The 21,488-nt window shown below is 32.4% G+C and overlaps 2 protein-coding genes across 3 annotated transcripts; both read left to right on the forward strand.

Moving 5' to 3' along the window:
- The first annotated feature begins 343 nt into the window (after positions 1-343).
- Positions 344-1,886, forward strand: LOC18039282. 2 transcript variants are annotated; one of them, XM_024182415.1, is made up of 4 exons: positions 344-472; positions 729-854; positions 996-1,166; positions 1,579-1,886. In XM_024182415.1, exons 1-4 carry the CDS (start codon positions 395-397, stop codon positions 1,678-1,680), a joined length of 477 nt encoding a protein of 158 aa, XP_024038183.1. In that variant the 5' UTR covers positions 344-394; the 3' UTR covers positions 1,681-1,886. The 2 variants fall into 2 exon arrangements, with proteins under 2 accessions (XP_024038183.1, XP_006429542.1); XM_006429479.2 differs by having other exon boundaries at positions 1,588-1,886.
- Positions 1,887-18,309: 16,423 nt separating this feature from the next.
- On the forward strand, positions 18,310-20,723 carry LOC112097254 (cationic peroxidase 1-like). The gene is made up of 3 exons (XM_024182251.1): positions 18,310-18,534; positions 18,646-18,840; positions 19,986-20,723. The coding sequence occupies exons 1-3, from the start codon at positions 18,331-18,333 to the stop codon at positions 20,535-20,537; spliced, it is 951 nt and encodes a 316-aa protein (XP_024038019.1). The 5' UTR covers positions 18,310-18,330; the 3' UTR covers positions 20,538-20,723.
- The last annotated feature ends 765 nt before the right edge of the window (positions 20,724-21,488 follow it).

Genomic DNA, 21,488 nt, shown 5'->3' on the forward strand with positions numbered 1-21,488 from the left:
CTCTTTACATTAATTGTTAAGACCAAAATTCTATGTTATAATGGTAATCTTGTTTGGTACATACCAGGGGGAAAAAAATTATATCCTCATATGAGAAATTGTATAAAATAAGGAATTTGATTGTTATTACACCTATATGTGCTTGATTATGCTTATGGATGGAACCCTAGCTTTTATTGGGAAGAATCGTTGTCATGGACAATGAGGTTATTTTCGTAAACTTGCTGCAGTCAATAATAATAAATTCATGTGGGGAAACGGAGACACTCATGCAGGAAACAAACAAGATATTACTATGAGTTGGTGATCTCATCTCTTCTTTTAAAACCCCGTAAAGCTCACGGTGAAAACATGGGCAAAGCCGAAGAGATCAGATAATAAGAAAAGCAGAAGCATGTCTTCAAGGGAGCAAAATAAAGCAGCTTTGTACGAGAAGTTGATGCTGCTTCGTGATGTTACCAACTCTACTTCTGTAAAAAAAAAAAAACCTAATCTCTTTTATCTCTTCATTTCACTTAGCTTTGAGATTGGACTAGAAACCCTAAAGCAATATTTCACCAACAAGAAAGCCGGAAATGAATACAAACAAAATTTATTTTTCTTGATTTATTTTATCCTTGATTATATATCCCATCTGCTGGTTTTTAGATGAGAGTGAAAAATAGACCGAGTTGATGGATCAATATATGGAAATGATTATTGATATGTTGAATTTGTGTGATTGGCAGATGAACAAAACCTCGATCGTAGTGGACGCATCAAAATATATAGAGGAGTTGAAGCAACAAGTAGAAACTCTGAACCAAGAGATTGGAACCTCAGAAGCTTCAACAGTCGAAAATTCGTTACCTGTGGTGCATAATCCTTGTTTCTTTTATCCACATCTCTATCTCAAAATTTGAATTTGTACTTATTTAAGGGGTTACTTGATAATGAGTATAGTAAGATACTCTTTACTAACTTAAATTAATTATATTACTTTTGTGCTTCCGCAGGTTACAGTGGAAACTCTAGAAAAGGGTTTCCTCATTAACGTGTATTTAGAAAAGAATTGCTCAGGTTTATTGGTCTCAGTATTAGAAGCCTTCGAGGATCTGGGGCTTGAAGTGCTTGATGCTAGGGTTTCTTGTTCAGACAGGTTCCAACTAGAAGCTGTTGGAGGAGATGTAAGGAATACAACTTTTTCAAATCTTTTAATTTGAAACTGAATTTTATTAATTCATGATAGCCGAAGCTTGCATTCATTACAGTACATACATATTAATTACAGATGTGTCTAATTCTCCGAAGCTTCCTGTAATTCTGTACTTGGGTAAACTATTATAACTCGTGAGTTGTAAAAGTTTTGCACCACATATTTCAGATTTTTAATTGCAAATACTGACAATGCTATTGGGTGGTTCCCATTATTAGAGAACAATATATTTTATTTTCTCTTCATTTATCTGTATTTGTATATCTTGTATTGCATGTCTTACAATTTCATTCAATCTCTGTATGCTCAAGCTATATGCATACGCTTTCTGTAATCAGCAGATGACTGTTACAACATTACTCATTGTTATTTATTGGCACAAGTTCTTGCAGCATATTGAAGGGCACGCTGACGGCATCGATGCTCAAGTGGTGAAAGAAGCTGTGTTGCAGGCTATCAAGAATGTACAGGATTCAGAACAGTGAATGAGAAAATTAAAGTAATTTTCCATCAATTTTTGTTTAATTTCCTCAATTTGGCCGCTTCATCCCTTTGTTAGAGTTTACAAGCATGAACTAATGAAGGGAGGTTTCAGTTCTTCTCATATTAAACTAAGATACATATACATTATTGATTGTATCATTTCAACCAAATTCAGTCTTCACGCTCCATTGGAGATCTAGGTAACTGCTAGCCCTTCAGTCAAGAACCAATTTATATATTTGTTTACGAGTACAATGCTCCTTTAAATTCCTTAAGTATTGTATGAATGGATACAAAACTCATCCTTTCGTGGAATTCCAATGATGAGGTTTTATCCGTTGAACTGACAACCACAATGCTCGTTATAATTGGCTAATAGAACTAGCTAGTGTCTGCTGCGCGAAGAAGTTAGTTACAATTATTACACTGGAGTTTGTCTTAAAATTTGTAGACACTAGATCAGAGAAATATTGTCTCTCCAGCATCTTAATAACATTTCTATACCCATTAAAGAAATGGAATCCTAAGCGTCAAACTTCTAAAATAAGAACGAAAAGCAATGAAGCATATGATAAACTAATCCAAGTTATGTTTGTTTAGTCGTACTACGCTGACTATTTTAATAATGTAATTCAAATTAATGTTTGTTTAGCCTTATTAAGCTGCTAGTTTTGTGGTGAAATTCAGGGGCACCAGCATTTGAATGGAGGTTTATAAAATAAAAAATAAGACACAATCATAAGTTGATAAAAGAGTTGTCATTAACTTATTTATCTACTTCTGCCCCAAGTGGGAGAAGTTAATGAACGGATTCGCAACGCATGTAACGCAATGAGCTAATAATGGTCAGAAAAGGAATATCAATTTGTAGCTTTAACAAATATATATTTTCGTTAATTTTATGTTGCTATTATATATAAATGTAAAATATTAGCCTACTGGTTGGAAGACCTTGGAGTTATTGGAAGGAATCTTAGAATTGAAATGATGAAACAATGTCTGAATCATTGAATGAACTGTTAACTAGCTAAATGCAATAATTAATATAAGATAGTACAAGGGGACATATCGGATTTGCCTGGTGAATGTTGGGGCTATATGCCTCCAATAGCATAGACTTGAACTTCTCAATTATGGAGAGCGCAAACCTTTATTGGCAAGAGGATGTGGTTAAAAAAAAAACCTTAGAAAAAATAATAATAAAAAGATAAAAATTTATTTTGGTCACATCTTAGAATGGACAATAAAAATGAGTCAATTGAAGTTATAAGTAAAATACGTCTTTTCATCCAATAAGTTAACATTTTGGGGCAATGCCTAAATATTATAGGCTCCATCCCTAACAAATGATATCAGAACCAGACCTTAGTAGTGGGAATGTGGTGGTGGAAGAGATGCGTTGGATGAAATTATTGTGGTTTCATCTGAGAAAAAATTATTAAGTTGTGTTGCATATTAGTTATTAAAGGGAATCAATTGAGCGTATAAGTATTGATCAATTGGCTAATAAGTAAGATAAGTCTCTCCATACAATAAACTAGTCTTTTAGAGTTGATAACTAGATATTTTAGGCCCGAAACCCCCAACACGCATCATTAGTAAAGGCAATTTAAGGAACTTCTTTTTCTATTAGTGTTTAGTTCCCTTAATTAGGTAGAGCGTTTTGAATACCTCTTATCCCTCAACTATTTTCATGATATTTAATAATCCATTGGCACTGAAAATTTAAAGGAAAAGAGAGATAAATGGTGATTTTCTTGATATATATTTGATCTTAGGAATATAAAACATATTTTTATTATAAGAATAAATGTTTAAAAAAAATCTTATTATTAACTTTTTATTGACACCAAGATCTATATTGTTTATTTTTGTATTTTTTTACTTTAATTTCAATTTACAATGAGGGTAATACTATAAAATTATGGTGTTAAAAAGAGTTATTGTATATTTTATAAATAATAAAAGAGTAAGTAGCATATTAATTTGAGTATGAGGGAAACTGACAATTTCCTTAAAATATAAGTGCCTCTCAAATGGTGCATTATTATTTAGATAAACAACCTGGAATCAATTTAGACAAACAAAGTAGAGTAGACCAGCAAAAATGATTATTGACCTTATTATTTCTTTTTCCAAAATTTTCTAGAGTTCGTGTTTTGCATAAAATTTCAAGCCTAATGTTTTTCCCTCCGCCAATGGTGAATCGTTGCCTTCACCATGGTGAGGATAGCCACTAGAGCACCCTGAAGATCAATAGGAAATTTACCCATTTGACCACCTTCCAAATTTTAATATAAAAAAAAACCACTCTCCACGTTTTCTTATAATAGTAACCATTTACAAGGTTCTTAGACCAAAATACTCTTAAGTTCTCAAAACTATTACAAACAAAATATTTCGCCCAACAACGCCCAAAAACATCTCCCATCGCCCCAACTATACATGCCTTGAATTCCAACAATTTCCTTCACTTCCCGTGGTAATTTGCTTCACTTCGGGTGGCAATTTGTGTGAGTTTTAGTTTGATTCCAACAAGTTCCTTCACTTTCGAGTTTAGCATCTTAGGTATTCTCTTGATTTTTTAATTAATTTAGAATATATGTTGTTTAAATTGCTTGGTTGATTTATCATTGATCATAGTTAATCATTAGGATATGTATTAGATATGAAAATATTAGAGCTTTCTTGAGATTGAGATATCTAATAAATGGCACGCTAAATATTTATTTCAATGCCCCTAAGAAATTATTGATCTAAATTTACAGTTATTTTGAGGTTAAAAAGAAGGTTGGTGTGCCAGCCAATCAAGAACATGGGTGGTTGCCCGTGTTGCCCAAAATTTGGCCACGCCAAGCTTAGGCAACGCGAGTGGCTTTCCCCCATCGCCCAACCAAATAGCCATGCGTGGCACAAGAGGCTTGGCAACACAGGCAACATGCTTGAGTCGCCCAGAATTGGTTGGGCAATACATGTTGTCGCCCATATATATGCGTTGCATGTGTTCTAGGCGACAATTTTTTTCAAATGTTTTAATTTTTTAAAAAATATTTATGTTAATGTTGTCTTAATTTATTGTTTAGATGTGCTCGACAAGCATATGCATCCTTGGTCATTGAAGAAACCAATCAAGGATCACTTCCCAGGTTACGTTACAAATTTAACGAGATTTAATTTTGTGACTACACGTATATAGACCAAGTTAACTGATACTCAATTTGGACTATTCAAAAAGTCAAATTTTGATCATTTTCTAGCCATGAGGACCCTGGATTTAGCGGCAATCTTGTACACTATTTGTTGCTTAGAACTAATCGTGAAACAAGTTAATGATGATTTAGGATTGGCAACAAGATATTACATTTCTCTCTTCGAGAATAGTGCTTGGTGATAGGATTGAAATGTAGTAATGTGGAAAATTTACACAAAAAAAAAAACTTTGGTTGGCGAATACGTGATCAATATTTCGGTGGAAGCACAATACTTTAAGCTTAACGAATTAGATAGCAGGTTTGATGATTTTGATTTCGCTAACCTGGATGACATGGACGCGTTGAAGATTGCCTTATTCTATTTTATAGATATGGTTTTATGTGCAAGACCGTTTGAAAGGAGAATCACAAAAGAGATAATGCATGATGTGAACGATTTAGATTATTTCAATAACTTTTCTTGGGGCACCTATATGTGGAAAATTCTCCACAAGCAAATGACTAAAAGATTGATTGGTAAAGTTGAAAAATATAAGAAAGAGCATAGTAAGGATCACATTAAAGAAAAGTATAAAGAGAAGTACATGTCTTATCTAATATTAGGTCGTACACCAAATTTTAGCTATTGTGGAGATTTGCTTAGGAAGAAGGTTGCTATAAATATTTTTATGAATTAGATTATGTGAAAAGATATACTATTAAGTAGTCTTATTTCATATTCATATTATTAATTGACATTTTCAGCAGTAACTAAAATCAAGTAATATGCAACTCTCTGGAAAATTGGGCGACATATTGTGTTGCCTGAATGCCGTGCATCTTTTTAGAAACAAAATATAGTAACATTTTTATTCTTGTACTCCATATGACCATCCTTCAAAGTCTCCTACGCTTTATCAAAATAAATCTTAAGCACTACTGACTCTGTTAACGTGATGCAAAATAATAATAATAATAATACTTTGCAAATAACACTCCAAACAATAATATTATTATAGTAATTAAATAATTAATTATCAACAAATTTGGGTGACCCAGATGACAGCATTACACCCAAGCAACATAAAAAATTGCCCAAATTACATGCAATTGTATGTTGGGTGACACGAGCACTAATCGCTTAACATGCGGTATCTTATCGCCTAGGCGACGAATACCAGAATCCAAGCGACAAGTGCATGTTGCCCAGGTGATGAATACTAAAATCCAGGCGACAATTGCATGTTGCCCGGGCGACAAGTGCTTGCCGCTTAGATTTTGGGTTTCGTCTTCAACATTGTTTAAGACCCATTTTTGTCGGATTTTAATGGAATTTTAACCATTTAATGTATCCACATTATAATAAAATGAGCAATTGATCCTTTGTATGAAACCTAACCAAAAAATAAAAAAAAATGAAGAAATACTAACCTTAACTTTTTATTATTCTTTAATTTGTTGCTTGATTTTGTCTTCAATGCTTAGATAAATATATTAGTTTGATGAATGTGAGATATGTGAAAAAGGAGTTGAGCAATAGTTGGATAAATAACTTTGTAATGAATATGAGAGGTGAAATGAAGAGTGTTTTGGTGGTGTGTGGAGAGCTTCGGCTGTTGGCTGGGAGTTGAGGGGTTTGTTTGTTTAGTTTTAGGGGTATTTTGGTACAAGAACCTTCTATATGCTTGCTATTATAAGAAAAATTAGAGTGTGATGCTTTTTTATATTGAAAGTTGGAAGGTGATCAAATTGGTAAATTTTCCAAAGATCAATTTTAAATTCCTTCATAAATATAGAGATTGTAGAATATTCTTTTGAATATTATATATCCATACTCTCATTAAAATTGTAATATCTTTTAGGGGTGGGCAATTTCGGATTCGGATGAATCCGATCGGATTTCAGATAATTCGGATTGAAAAAAAATTCATCTGAATTATTCGGATCGGATTCAGATCGGATGAAAATTCGGATTGAATTCGGATTCTGATTGGATCGGATGAGTTTGGATTTTGGATTAATTTTCGGATTCGGATTAATTCGGATTGAAATCAGATTTGGACCTTTTTGACAATTCTCACAAAAATTTATGAAATCTATGATTAATGAAAACAAATTGAGAAATGACAATGGTGTTAGCTGTTAGCTGTTAGCTGCATGTGGTTTGGCGTTCGGATTTGCCTTGGTTTGGCTCAGATTCGACTTGATTCCAGTCAATTGGTGTCAGCCGCGGCTGGTTTTGAAGACGAACGAGGCTATGCTGACAGTGGCGTGGTCGTTGGACTCGTGGGTTGCCGGTGGGTTAATGGGTTCAAGACGAATGACAGGATGAGGTTGGTTTTGCTTTTGCTCGGCGAAGTAACTAACTAACTGGGTTTTGTTCACTATTCCCAACCCATGACAGTTCCCTGCAGCTGTCGATTAACTAGGTTTGATGTTCAGATTCGTCTTGGTTCGGCTCGGATTCGACTAGATTCTAGTTGATCGGTGTCGGCCGCGGCTGAGTTTGAAGACGGACGAGGCTGTGCTGATAGTGGTGTGGTCGTTGGACTATCGCCGGTGGGTTAATGGGTTCAAGACGGATGACGACGGGATGAGGCTGGTTTTGCTTTTGCTCGGTTGCTTGCTCTATCGTTTGTTGTTTATGTGGTTAGCTGTGAGCCTGTGACTGACAGACTTGAGTCAAACGAACTTGTGAAATAGGTTTAGTTGTTTGCTTGTTTTTGCGTTTAGTTTTTTTTTTTAAACAGTGCAGATCCGATCGGATGATTCGGATTGATTTGAATCCAATCCGATCCGAAACAAATCCGATCGGATCGCACATGTTTCGTCCAATCGGATTTCCCTTCAAATTCGAATCTGATCCGATGCCCACCCCTAATATCTTTGTAAATCTTAACAATTTATGCCCAATTTGTACCAAAGATAAACTCATATCTATTTGCAAAGGAAAAGTTCGGCCTAATCCACTAGTCGTACCCATAGCTTCTAGGATATGATTTCTAATTACTAAATTCAAAAAATATTGTTTTAAACAAAAAAAAATCAACAAACAAATGTTTTATTTTTCTATGTCATGATTGAAAAAATAAAATATAACAATTAAGACAATAAAAACAAAGTTAAATCAAACTCTATTCGTTTGAACAACTTCATATCAGGTTCCTTGATGAATTTTCCTTTAAAAGGGAAAGTTACGTCCAATGGCGAAGTTATATTTTAGTTAAATTAGGGACATAATTCAAAATCTATAATTCAAAATCTAAAAATTTTAGTTGGTTGTAACATAAAATCAATAAAAATGAGAGGGGAAAAAGTAAAGATGATAATGAAGAAACCATAAACTTAAGTAGATCATAACTAACAAATATCAATTAAGGCACCAAATGTGAAACACGCACAAAAATTTGATAAAATTTCAGTTCAGTCCCTTAATGATTTTCAATAGTATTTTGGACATGGCTATGGTGGAGAAATAATAACAAACTCTAGAAGATTAGAATCAAATATAATAAACTAAGGAGGTCAAACATAAAACTTTTCAAAGAAATGGATAACTTTCAATTAGACCCTTAGACATCATCTTTTTTCCTTTTTTTAAGAGCAAAGATTAAAAAACTTTTTTAAATGTTAAAATATATAAAATATCTTATACTTATTTGATAAATTTATTTTATTCTTTTCACAACATAACTTTAAAATGTTTACTTATTAAAATAATTTTATAATTTTTAATAAAAACTCTCATTGACAATCAAACAACTATAATTTTTATAATTTTCAATACAGAATCGATCATGGTGTTTCGTGTTTTGCAAATATGCAAATATGCACAATATCAACTTGTGACGTACAAGTAATGCTTCAAAGAGAACTCATAATTTTGATCTTGAATTAATGTGAAGGTGTGTTTTACTCTATCGTTAGAAAACACACAGTAGCTAGCTCCCTTATATTAAAGAAAGTTATGTTAGTTGTGTTGTTGAGTCAATGTACATGAAAAAGATGGTGTTAGCTTTTATCAATTTTATATTTTGGTTAATTACGTGTTGATTATTACTATACAAGCACTTGAACAAAAGAAGATTCTAAAAAAAAAAAGAGTTATAACTATAAACAAGTTGCTCTTAATAATTACCGGCCCAACTTGCTATAGCTAGTTATTTCTTTAACCTTATATAAATCATGATATGGTCCCATTTCAATTACCAAGCAATAGCACTGAAAAACTCACACTTTAACTAGTTCATCTTCTAGCCATGAATCCTAAACAATATTTATACTCAAAATTCATTTATTTGTCAATAAATAGTCTTGTGTCTAAGTAGCATGGCCGCCGCTCAATTATCTTTTCAATTCTATGAGAAGTCATGCCCTTTAGTATTATCGATCATCAATTTAGAAGTGCAAGATGCTGTGTCGAATGAGGCTCACACGGGGCCATCCTTGCTCCGTCTCCATTTTCATGACTGTTTTGGTCGAGTCATTACTTTCTCTCTTTATATTTTTATGCCTTTATTGGTCTTTTTCTTTACACTGCTTAATTACTATTATTATATTTTTTGGCATCTTTCACATTAAGTTATCATTGACATGTCAAAATTCTCTACGAGTTTGGAACCCTTGGGATCTCACCCCAAATGTATGATTTTTGGAGAATAGAGTGGAGAATGGGAGAAAAATAACCTCTAAATTCTTATCAAGGTAGAGTTTAGGGATGACAAACAACGGGCTTGGGCCAGGCTTTTTCAAGCCCACGTCCAAGCCCACTATCAATTAAGTGTGTTGGCCTGGGCCTAGGCCGGATTTAGGTTTTATTTATTTATTTTAAAATTATTGTAAATTTGAAATAAATTAATGATCAACAAGTTATTACAATTATAGATAAATTAAAATAATATTTCAAATTAAAATAATAAAAAAAGTAAATAAAAGCTCATAACTTTAATTTCATTTAATACTGAATTTTCTAATTCAAACGCTCTTTTAATTAATTGACACAAAAGAGATAATTTAGTATAATAATTTTATCTTTTTTTAATCATAATTGATTTATAAGTTAAGAATTTAAGTTTTTTTTTTTATTTTTAAATTACTTTTCAATTTTAATTATATTATTATAATTTATAAAATTATTTTTTTAAAAGTAGTGGGCATGGGCTTTGTTCGGGCTTTTTTTCTTGGGCCCTTGTCCAAGCCCTCATGTGTGAGAGCCGAGCCTGGGCCGGTCTGGGCTTTTTTGCCACCCCTAGTGGAATTTGGTTTTGTACTCTCCACCCAATTCCTATTATATATGAGTATTTTATTAATTTTTGTTCAATAATTTTTATTTTATCAATTACAATGTTGGTTAATAAATTTTTTTAATTTTTACCTAATATAAATATATTATAACTAAAAAAATCCTACATTATAATTTTTATTCAATTGTAAAATGTTGTTATGTTTTCTTTTTCTTGTTCCCAGATCAATGTTTACACCAATCAAGAATCACCAAGATCAATCTAATTTCCCTGATAATTGATCAAAATTGAAATAGAAAATCAAACACACATAGAAGAATCACACAAAAACAACAATCAAGGGACGACAAATTTAAGTGGTTTACTAGAGGTAGCCTACATCCAATAAAGAATAGAGTAGCAACTTTTATTCACTCGCTGATAACAAGATACAAGGCAAAAAGATGAAGTTACAAGCTTTCACTCTCTGGAAATCAATCCTTCTAATACCCAATATATAGGACTAGAGAGTTCTAGAATGATTCTCCATTCACCAGTTGTGTTCCGGGTTTATTACAACTAAATTTAAGACTTTCCCTCTCTTGATAACAACCAATAATAACCTTAGACATGTATTGCTCTCATGCTTAAGAATAAGTGAAATCAAAATGCTTCTGAAAACTATCATTTCAAGCTAAGCTTTATGTGTAAATGCACGTGATAAACACATGCCTTACTTATGAAGCTCGGATGACAAGACGTAATTGTCATCTGCTCCATTTTTTATCCCAATGACATGTTACTCAGTCCACAACTGAGATGACAAATAACACTTATTCAATAAAATGATAAGGCAGCACTTTCTCTTAAACCCATTTTCTAAGCTCACACTTCAACATTTTTCTCTCTCAAGGTATTGCTCTCTTCAAATATTTTTTAGTTTTGATATTATTTCAAGATACTATTTCAATCTTTTAGGGATTTTTTAATAATTGAGATATGATATAATATGGTAATGATTTAATTAAGTCTCTAAATTTTAATTTACTAAAATCATTTATCTATACCTATTATAAAATAAGTAAATGGGAAATGGGGAATGATTTTCTCATCCCCACCCCACTAAATTTATTGGGGGATAGAGTGGAGAATGTAGGTGAAATTTTTAATAGAGTGGGGAATGAGGTAGGCCTCCCCACCCTCACGCCACTACATTGCCATCCCTAGTTATCATAATGGTTGTTAATTAAACAAACTAAAACATTATTTGTACTTTTTGGCGTTTGATTAATTAAATCTAATGTCACAACGAGTCACAGATTAAAAAAAAGAATCAATCAACATTATTCTCAATGCTTTTTTTAAATATTCTAGTGATGTTTTATCCAACACACATATATAATCATTCTCAAGCACGGGGCCCCCTCATTTTTTTTGTAGACACGTTGTTAAGCTATGCACTTTAATAAAATTATTTTCGAATGCACTATAAAGTCATATAGTTTAATAACATTAAAATTTGACTCTATTAAATCACACTTCTTAAAAGCGAATTTGCATGAATGAGAGCGCTATGTCACAGGGTGAGTGTTTTTCACAACGAACTCGTGCAACGCGTAGACAACTCTTGCTGAAAGTTGCTAAGTAAACATTTAAGCTTCTCAACTAGCTAAGCCTGGAGGTTTTCGAAAGAGTTAGAGAGAAGAGAGCAATTGAGCCGAAAACAGATAATTGTATTACTCGCAAAGTGCTTACAAGAGTGCTTGAGTTGCTTACTCTTAACTTAATACTTAAATGCCAAATGTCATGCCCTATTTATAGGGTGGCTTGTCAAACTTTAGAGTTCTAGAGAATTCTACCAACTTGCCTAAATATCTAAATATTTACAAGTACTAGAGAAGTGTAGAGAATTAAAGATATGTACGAGCTTGAGATGTGTTAGAGTTTGTTAGAAAATTTTAGAATCGGGCCAAGCTAGCACCCTTGGCCTGTGTTTGGCCTCTTAACCCAAATTTTTGGGCACTTGGGCTAAAATTTTGGGCGGTCCACAATAGCTCGCTATAGATATTGACTATATATATTGGCTTATAGTAATTTCCACGACACAATTTTTGTCTTGTTACAATTTTGTGGCTATAATTTATTTATTTTTATATGTATAATTGAGTTTCCAATCGCAGATCTTGATGGCTAATGTTTACTCAAAATCCTGGTTCTGTCGCTGCACTCCACCACTTACTTGTTTGATGGCTAATGTTTAACAATAAGTGAAATCAACACGCTTTTGAAAACTATCGTTTCAAGCTATGCTTTATGAGTAAATGCACGTGATAAACACATGCCTTACTTATGAAGCTTGGATAATAGGATGTAATTGTCATCTGCTCCCTTTCCTTATCCCAAAGACATGTTGCTCAATCCACAACTAAAATGACATATAACACTTATTCAATAAAACGATAAGGCAACACTTTCTCTTAAATCTAGTTTCTAAGCTCACACTTCAACACTTTTTTCTTTTAAGGTGCAACTCTCTTCAAATATTTTTTAGTTTTGATATTATTTCAAAATACTATTTCAACCTTTTGGAGATTGTTTAATAATTTAGATACTATACAATATGGTAATGAATTAATTAAGTCTCTAAATTTTAATTTATTGAAATCATTTATCCATACCTACTATAAAATAAGTAAATGGGAAATAAGGAATGATTTCCTCATTCCCACCCCATTAAATTTATTGGGGATTGGAGGTGAAATTTTTAATGGGGTGGGAAATGGGATTGGCCTCCCCACTTTCACCCCACCACATTGTCATTCCTAGTTATCGTAACAGTTGTTAATTAAACAAACTAAAACACTATTTGTACTTTTTGGCGTTTGATTAAGTCAATTTAATGTTACCTGGACCTGGAGTCACAGATTAAAAAAAAAAAAAAGATCAATCAACATTATTCTCAGTGCTTTTTTTAATATTCTAGCAATGTTTTATCCAACACACATATATAATTATTTTCAAGCACATGGCTCCCTCATTTTTTTAATGCAAATATGTTGTTAAGCCGTGCGATTTAATAAAGTTATTTTCAAATGCACTATAAAATAATATAGTTTAATAACATTAAAATTTGACTCTATCAAATCACACGGCTTAAAAAAGCGAATCCACTTGAAAAATAATAAGAGCGCTTGCTATAGAGAATGACTATGTAAATTGGCTTATAGTAATTTCCATGACATAATTTTTTGTCTTGTTACAATTTGTGGCTATATTATATATATATATATACAATTGAGTTTCCAATCACAGATCTTGACTTGAACATCATCATAACTTAAATTAAAAATATGAAAAAAAATAAATTTTAATATGCTACAAAATAAAATATAAAAAATTGAAATGTATATTTTTTTATCTTTTATTTTAGTCATGATTTTATCACAAATTTACAATCCAGAATGCCTGATTATAAAATTGTTCCTGCGTATAATACTATAAATCGGTTTGTAACATTTCTTGTACAGGGGATGTGATGCATCCGTATTATTAGACGATGCAGCAACTTTCCCAGGCGAAAAAACTGCAGTTCCCGATTTCAATTCAGGAAGAGGATTTGAAGTCATTGACACCGTTAAATGTCAACTAGAGAGTTCATGTCCGGCGTCGTTTCATGTGCTGACATCTTAGCTGTCGCCGCAAGGGACTTTGTCGTCGCAGTAAGAATTTATTTTAAAATCCTGACTGCGCCGCTGTTATTGTACTAGTGTGGTTAAGCAACTGGGTGGACCGAAGGAGAGATTCAACGACGGCAAGTCTTGATTTAGCAAACAGTGACTTGCCAGGGCCAGATATGAGCCTTGGTGAACTAATCTCAGCTTTCGCAGACAAGGGACTCACTGCTGAAGAAATGGCGGCGCTGTCAGGAGCTCGCACAATTGGCCAAGCACCGACAGACATTGATCCCTTGTATGAAGTATCCTTGAGAGAAAAGAAATATGCCTCGGCAGTATCAGTGCTGGTGACAACGTAAATATTCTTGCTCCCCTTGATGTCTCAAAGCCCCATTTCTTTTGACAATGACTATTACAAGAATTTGCTGAGCCTGCGAGGGCTTTTGATTTCCGACTTTCGTGGGGGCTCAACAGATTCTCAACCCTCAGCGAATGCTTATAGCTCTGCCGCGGAATTCTTCTTGAGAGATTTGGCATTTTCGCTTTTGCAACGGTCGAAATGGGTCTCGGCCTACTCACGGGGATTGGGTGGCGAGATCCAGTAGCAGGTGCGTCAACTGAGTCTTAGAGATTAGGGAATTTGCATGGGGCATTTGATTGGGCTCATTCAAAGGATAGGCCTTTAAGTGTGGTCCACATATCTCGCTCATAAAATAATGGGCCCTCGAAGATTATCAGGAATTGGGCCATTGTGATTGTTTTACTAAAGAGGCGGACAGGCCGAGGTATGAACAGAATCTATTGGCCGCGTGGTGCATGCACGTTGTCTTTGAAAGAGGGCAAGGCAAGATTTTTCTTTTTTCTTTTTCTTCTTTTAAATGTTCTGGGATTATCGGAACTAGTTTATAAAATAATTTTCTTTCATTGCAGGAAGGTAGTATGTTCAATCAAGAAAAGCAAATAAAATTTTTATTATCTTTTGCTGCTTATATATATATAACATTGTGATCAATGTGGAACTAATTATATAAGAGCCGATTACTTAACAAGTCAACTTACATACTTCTATAATATGATTATATTATTAGCTAGCATCAATCTATTTAAATATTCTTCGTCAGCATCATCTAAATCATGTTTCTTACGTTTGTTCTTCAAGGATAGGTAGAGAGTAGAGAGTAACTTTCATCTCACGACTTATGTTCCTCGTGCCTCTGCCTTTATCAATCATCAAATGCCAGCTACATACGTTGAGAATAATTTTTTATTCTTTATTCGATAATGATAATGTTGATAGATAAGGGTGTGACTAAAGACTAAATCAATTACTCCTACTTCTTTCAAGACTTGAATTAAGTAATCAGTCAAATGAATTTGTTTGAAAACCATTCGATTAAACACTCCTGAAAATTCTCCTTTTATTTTTTTTTCCTTCATAAGTTCAATTTGTAAAATTAATTAGCAATTCATAATCTTAGACTAAACATACTTTTTTTTTATACCGAACTTTTTTATATAAAATTCAGGTTGGGGAATTAAACTAATTTTTGTCCATATTTGTTAAAATGAGAGGTTTAGTATATTTTTTTATAATAATTCATTTCCAATGTTAAATACATCAAATGCTAAGCTGAGTTCCGCCCCTTTACTCAAAATCCTGGTTCCGCCGCTGCACTCCGCCACTTTATTGCTTGATGGCTAATGTTTAACGATCCCTCATGAAATGTCAATCTCAAAGTGCATTTATTTTTATTTTTTAGTACTTAAATTGTACTTATTACTTTCAAATTTCAAAATAAATAATTATATTTGGATTATAAATTAAGAACTCTTTTTATTGCTTAACCTTAGGAGTAAAAACAGATTATAAAGAAATCACCCTTGATTAATAATTGGCGTGGTTACAATGATCTTTCTCCATCAAATGCATATATTTAGAGCTGGCAAAATGGGTCACTAGATTGTGTTTATGTTCTGTCAAATTTAAGCTGACTCAAATATGATCCATTTAATTATTATGTCAAACTATTAAAACCTGAACCCAACATAAAAAATAATTGAGTGACACAACATGGTTTATTCAATAATTGAATAATCGTGTCATCTAACATAATATAATTAAATAACTCGTTTAATACCTATTTAACATTAATTACATAAAATATTTTGCACCTATTTGACAAAAATTGCACTCCTTTATATATCTAAATATTATTGTAGATTGATATAAAAAATTATACATGTCTACCAAATTATTGGACATCAAGTTATTACACACTTACACTATTGAAATTTAAGATCTATCTAGAATTTTATGAAATGAAATACCATATAAATGTTCATCCTTCATAAATAATTTTGTTTTTAACTGAGTAAATGAATTAAGAACTTGAACCCTAACCCTATATGACAAAAAAAATTATATTGACATGGACATAACTCATGTAATAATCATATCAAATTTAATGAGCTAAACCCATTTATTCATGTTAGGTAAATGAATCGTGTTAAATTTTACAACTCTACATACATTAATATTACACGTCTTAGGACCGTCAGACCTTTAATGATTGTCTGTCTATACAATATAAGAATTACGTAGCTATATATTGCCCATCAGTAGCTGACTTATTTAGCGATGTCATCAATGGGATGCAAAAGATTCAAAACGAACCAAGAAATAGCTACAATGCAAGACTAGTTAGGTTACGTATTCACGACTGATCAAGAAAATTAACTTGAAATAATAACAACATGGGCTGTGTTGAAAATTAACAACATGGGCTGCTCAAGAAAATTTGAGCCCTGTACAGAGAAATATAATTAGCTTATAGCTAAATGCCTATTTAATTTTTTGCATTAAAAATTCATTTATTCTCGTTTTAAGTTAATTTAATAAATTTATAATTTTTCTCTCATTAATGTCTTTAACATTGTTGTAAGGACATTATTATAAAATTTAAGAAAAAATAAAAATATAACATAATTAACAACATGAGCATCTTAAAATATTCTTCAAAATATAATTAAACGAATATTTATCCTTAACCACATATTCTTGTTAACATTCGCAACATTTTTTTTAAAAAAAGAAAAATAGCTTATTCAAAATTTGTAATCAAAATTTGTAACAAGCAAACACACTTTCCATTTTTTTTTCCCTAATGGATAAAATATTAAAATCACTACAGGATCGAGAAGGATTTGGGAGGTGATTAAAAAGCAATTAAAATGAGTAGGTGCAATTTTAATAGAATTAATCAGAGCAAAATTATTCTTTCGACGAAGCACATTCAAGCACATTCTATGTAAATAACTCTTCTGTTGGAATGAATCAATCACGCCAGCATTTTATTTTATTTTATTTTTCCTTTTATGCCCCATATATAGGATTGACTTTCTATCAATGATTATTTTATTTTGCACGAACTGCGGTTTTCACACCATATGGTTTGTTTGCACCTAACCCTGATTAAATATTTGACACTTCTTAAGCAAGAAAAGTCTTGATTGACTAATACATCATAAAGATTGCACATTGGCCATATCAAAGACGACATTGTATAAGTACTCTAATGTCATCAAATAAAGTAATGACTTTCACTGTCGTTTTACATTCCCAATCGGCTTACTATTTCAAACAGCCTGCGCATAAGGGTCCGAACTCCGTTTTTGTGAGGTGATTTTGTACTTCTCTCAACATCAAAAAACTAATCGAAGAACTAAGGTTTTTCTTTACACGTATAAACTAATCATAAAACCCCCTTCAAGTGGATGTGGAATAACCTTAACATTTTTTTCCTTGCACATACATTAGGCCTTAAGGTTAGGAGAGCAATGACAACCGGTTTCTCTTTATTTGAACTTTTAAGCCGAGACTAGGTGAACCCAATCGCATTGATGCTAGTCTTGGGTAGTCCTTGACAATTCTTAACCCCAAAAGTTAGCTCACATATGCTCAATGGACAAGATTTTCTCTTATACTTATAAACTAACTACCAGCCCTTTCCACAATCATTATGAGATAACCCAACAATCTGTTTCTCACACTTCAGGGATTGGACCGGAGAGCATACAATTCATTTCACTTATTAAATTGTTGAGTCTCCTTCAATTCTAAAAAATTAGCTCAATATTTGAATTTTAACCGCTTTCACTACTGAGAAATTCTAGAATATGTCTGAAATAATATATCAGCCATACAAAAAGTAAATAATGTCATGTGTTTATTTATTTTTAAAAACTAACATACAAATGATAATTATATTAAATTCAACTATACATATCATATATACAATGATTATATACAATAAACCATAGACTTTCTCCCACTACTAATGTGGATAACCCCAACAATTCCATATCAATTAATTATTGCCTTCCTCGGTTTCTTGCACAGATGGGTTACACATTTTCCAGCTGGGAAAATGATGTTTCAAAGAAGCAGCCTTGTTCTTGCCAAGTCTAACAATTAATAACCTATTTTTTTCGCCTATAAATAGGCAAAAAGCATATAAAACCTACGCCACATCAAACTAAAGCGAACTAATTAGTGCAAATTAGTCATGGCTTATAGAGGCATATTTCATGTCGTCCTCATTTTGGCTTTTGCAGCTACAGCTTTCTCAACCCTTTCTCCTTGCTACTATGATAAAGTTTGTCCCGAAGCTTTGCCAACAATCAAACGAATAGTTGAAGCTGCTGTGGAAAAAGAAGGCCGCATGGGTGCTTCCTTACTTCGTCTCCACTTCCATGATTGTTTTGTTCAAGTACGCATATTAACCCTAATTAACTTAACTGCTAAACATTTTCTTTATCGTTCTCACATCGTCGATTGTGTTTTAATTCTTGTATACATGTTCTTTGTGATCTATATATAGGGTTGTGATGCCTCCATTCTTCTTGATGACACGTCCACCATTGATAGTGAAAAGAATGCAATTCCAAATAATAATTCCGTTAGAGGATTCGAGGTCATCGACCTGATAAAGAAAGAGCTCGACAAAGTTTGCAAACGCCCAGTTGTTTCTTGTGCAGATATCTTGGCTGTAGCAGCTCGCGATTCTGTTGTTGCTGTGAGTAGTTAAATTTCCCTCTAATCTTTGTTCAATCATAGGTCCGATTGAGATTGGTTTTAGAAGACTTAAAAGTGATTTTGAAAAGTTAAAAATACTTTTAAAAAATATTTTAATGTTTGATAAATTCTTTCAAAAAATTATTTTTGTCAAAATTACCCCATCATCATTTTATGTTTAATACAATATCATATATATCTTTATATATATTATAAAAATCTAAAATCAATAACTTCAGAGAGATTATTAATATTGCCAATTATATTGAGATAACAAAATAAAAAATAAAATTAATATTATAAAAAAAATGTTAGTTATCAATTATTATATATACACAAAAAAAATTATACACATTCTTATAAATGTGTAAATAAATTTTATTTAATATTATTTTCAATTCATTCATTTACATTCTAACAGTAGTTTAATTGTAAGATTTACCAAACACATATGAGTGCTTTTAAAATTCACAACACTTTTGAAAATAAATTTTATCGAATATTTAACTGATTATCTTCACAGCTGATTATTTTTATAGTACAACTAATGGCAATTATTTTAAAAGATATAATATTACTAAACTAACCTTTAATGTTCAGTTGTTCACATAATAAATTGCATGCAATAACACGTATGAAAGCTTATGTAAGACAAGACTCTATCTGTATTATTAAAGACACAATTTTTAGAGTATTTGATAAACACTCATATTTATGATTCCCAGGCTAAAGGGATTATGTTTTGATAAAATCTTATAATAGTTTTACTATTTATTTTATAAAAATTATTTTAATTTTTACCGAACACAATGACATATTTCACAATGATTGTGTACCACTCTAAAAACTGTCTTTAATAATACAGATAGAGTCTTGTCTTACATAAGCTTTCATACGTGTTATTACATGCAATTTATTATGTGAACATTAAGGATTAGTTTGGTAATACTATTTGATAAACACTCATATTTTATGATTCCTAGACTAAAGGAATTGTGTTTTGATAAAATCTTATAATACTTTTACTAGGAAAAATTATTTTAATTTTTACCAAACACAATGACATATTTCACAATGATCGTGTACCACGATACTTAACCACGCCCTTTCATGAATTTGGGCTAATTGTGTTTTACAAATTTGCAGCTAGGAGGACCAACATGGAAGGTGCCTCTAGGGAGAAGAGACTCAACAACAGCAAACAGAACCCTAGCCAACAATGACATCCCATCGCCATTCCTCAACCTCACTGGATTAATCAGCAGCTTCAGAAGACAAGGCCTTAACGAGACGGACTTAGTGGCTCTCTCCGGTGGCCACACTATTGGCTTTGCTCGGTGCAGTGCCTTTCGAAACCGCATATACAACGCAACAAACATCGACCCCGACTTTGCTAAAGAGCGCCAAAGGACTTGCCCGAGCACAGGAGGAGACTCGAACCTCGCACCTTTTGACCCAACGCCATTAACCTTCGATGGCAAATATTTTTCTAGTCTGTTGCAGAAACGAGGGCTACTTATCTCAGATCAAGCACTTTTCAATGGGGGCTCAACCGATGGGCTTGTTAAAACTTATAGCCTTAATTTCAAAGCCTTCTCTGCTGGTTTTGCAAACTCTATGATCAAGATGGGGAACATTAACGTTTTGACAGGGAATAAAGGTCAAATTCGTTCGAACTGCAGGAGGGTGAACAACTAAAGACGTTGTCGTTTTGGGTTTTTATTTGAAATGAATTTGTGTGTTCAAGAATTGAGTGAAAATTGTTTTAAAACACCATGTGCCGTTTGCAATAAGGAAGCTTTCAAGTCTCCTGTGGAGTCTACACGTGGAAGAGATTACAATTTACAAATATTATTCATTTGAATTGAGAGTCTGTAATTCCTCGCACCAATATTGTCTACATAAATTAAGTTTCTTTCTACTAATAAAAGTTAATTATATTTTGTTTATTGCAAAATTTACGTTCTTGTGTATGTAGCGGCTATCATCCGCTGAATTTTTTTTTTGGTTTAATTTTTAATCTTTAATTTGAGTCATACTTTCAGTGTAATGTGTTCGTTTAATTCACTTGATTATTATCATCAATCGGCTTTATTGAAGACCGAAATAAAGCAATAAAGAATAAGAAAGCACACAATATTTTATGGAGGCTTCTGCGCCCCAAACGTTATGCCAATAGCAAGAAAAAATTACTACCTACCTCTCAAAGGTTAGTGTGCTTTTTGAAACTAACACTCTCTTTACAAAAGAAAAGATAAGCTCTAATGCCAAAAAATAAACTGCCAGGCAATGAGGTTTTGAAAGCTCTAACTAAAACACACTACCAATAGGTAGTCCCAAATACACTTTTATTTAAGTATTACATAAGGTCGTTATTTTTTTAAAAAAACATGTTGTAGTATTTCTTTTATTATTTTTGTGCAAGTTAATAACTATTTTTTACCCTTTTAGAAATTGTGTTTTTATTTTTATTTTTTAAGCTAACTTATGCATGTAGCTATTACCCACATTGGAGACTTGGATGTTCAAGACTCAGTGAATACTAACAAACAACAGGATTAGTTCTCAAATGTTTCATAATAATACAACGCAAGTGGTAATTTTTGTTTCTTAACACTAGATCGCAAGTATTAATACCATTTTAAGGGA

Source organism: Citrus clementina, unplaced genomic scaffold, assembly GCF_000493195.1.
Source record: "Citrus clementina cultivar Clemenules unplaced genomic scaffold, Citrus_clementina_v1.0 scaffold_6, whole genome shotgun sequence".
In the NCBI taxonomy this organism is placed as follows: Eukaryota; Viridiplantae; Streptophyta; class Magnoliopsida; order Sapindales; family Rutaceae; genus Citrus; species Citrus x clementina.

What these genes read in the sequence shown, in the direction of transcription:
- LOC18039282 (XM_024182415.1), top strand. Translation starts at nt 395, where the DNA reads ATGTCTTCAAGGGAGCAAAATAAAGCAGCTTTGTACGAGAAGTTGATG. An exon ending in TCGAAAATTCGTTACCTGTG is followed by an intron (nt 855 to 995) that starts GTGCATAATCCT and finishes GTGCTTCCGCAG; the next exon opens with GTTACAGTGGAAACTCTAGA. An exon ending in TAGAAGCTGTTGGAGGAGAT is followed by an intron (nt 1,167 to 1,578) that starts GTAAGGAATACA and finishes TATTGGCACAAG; the next exon opens with TTCTTGCAGCATATTGAAGG.
- LOC112097254 (XM_024182251.1), top strand. Translation starts at nt 18,331, where the DNA reads ATGGCTTATAGAGGCATATTTCATGTCGTCCTCATTTTGGCTTTTGCA. An exon ending in TCCATGATTGTTTTGTTCAA is followed by an intron (nt 18,535 to 18,645) that starts GTACGCATATTA and finishes ATCTATATATAG; the next exon opens with GGTTGTGATGCCTCCATTCT. An exon ending in CTCGCGATTCTGTTGTTGCT is followed by an intron (nt 18,841 to 19,985) that starts GTGAGTAGTTAA and finishes ACAAATTTGCAG; the next exon opens with CTAGGAGGACCAACATGGAA.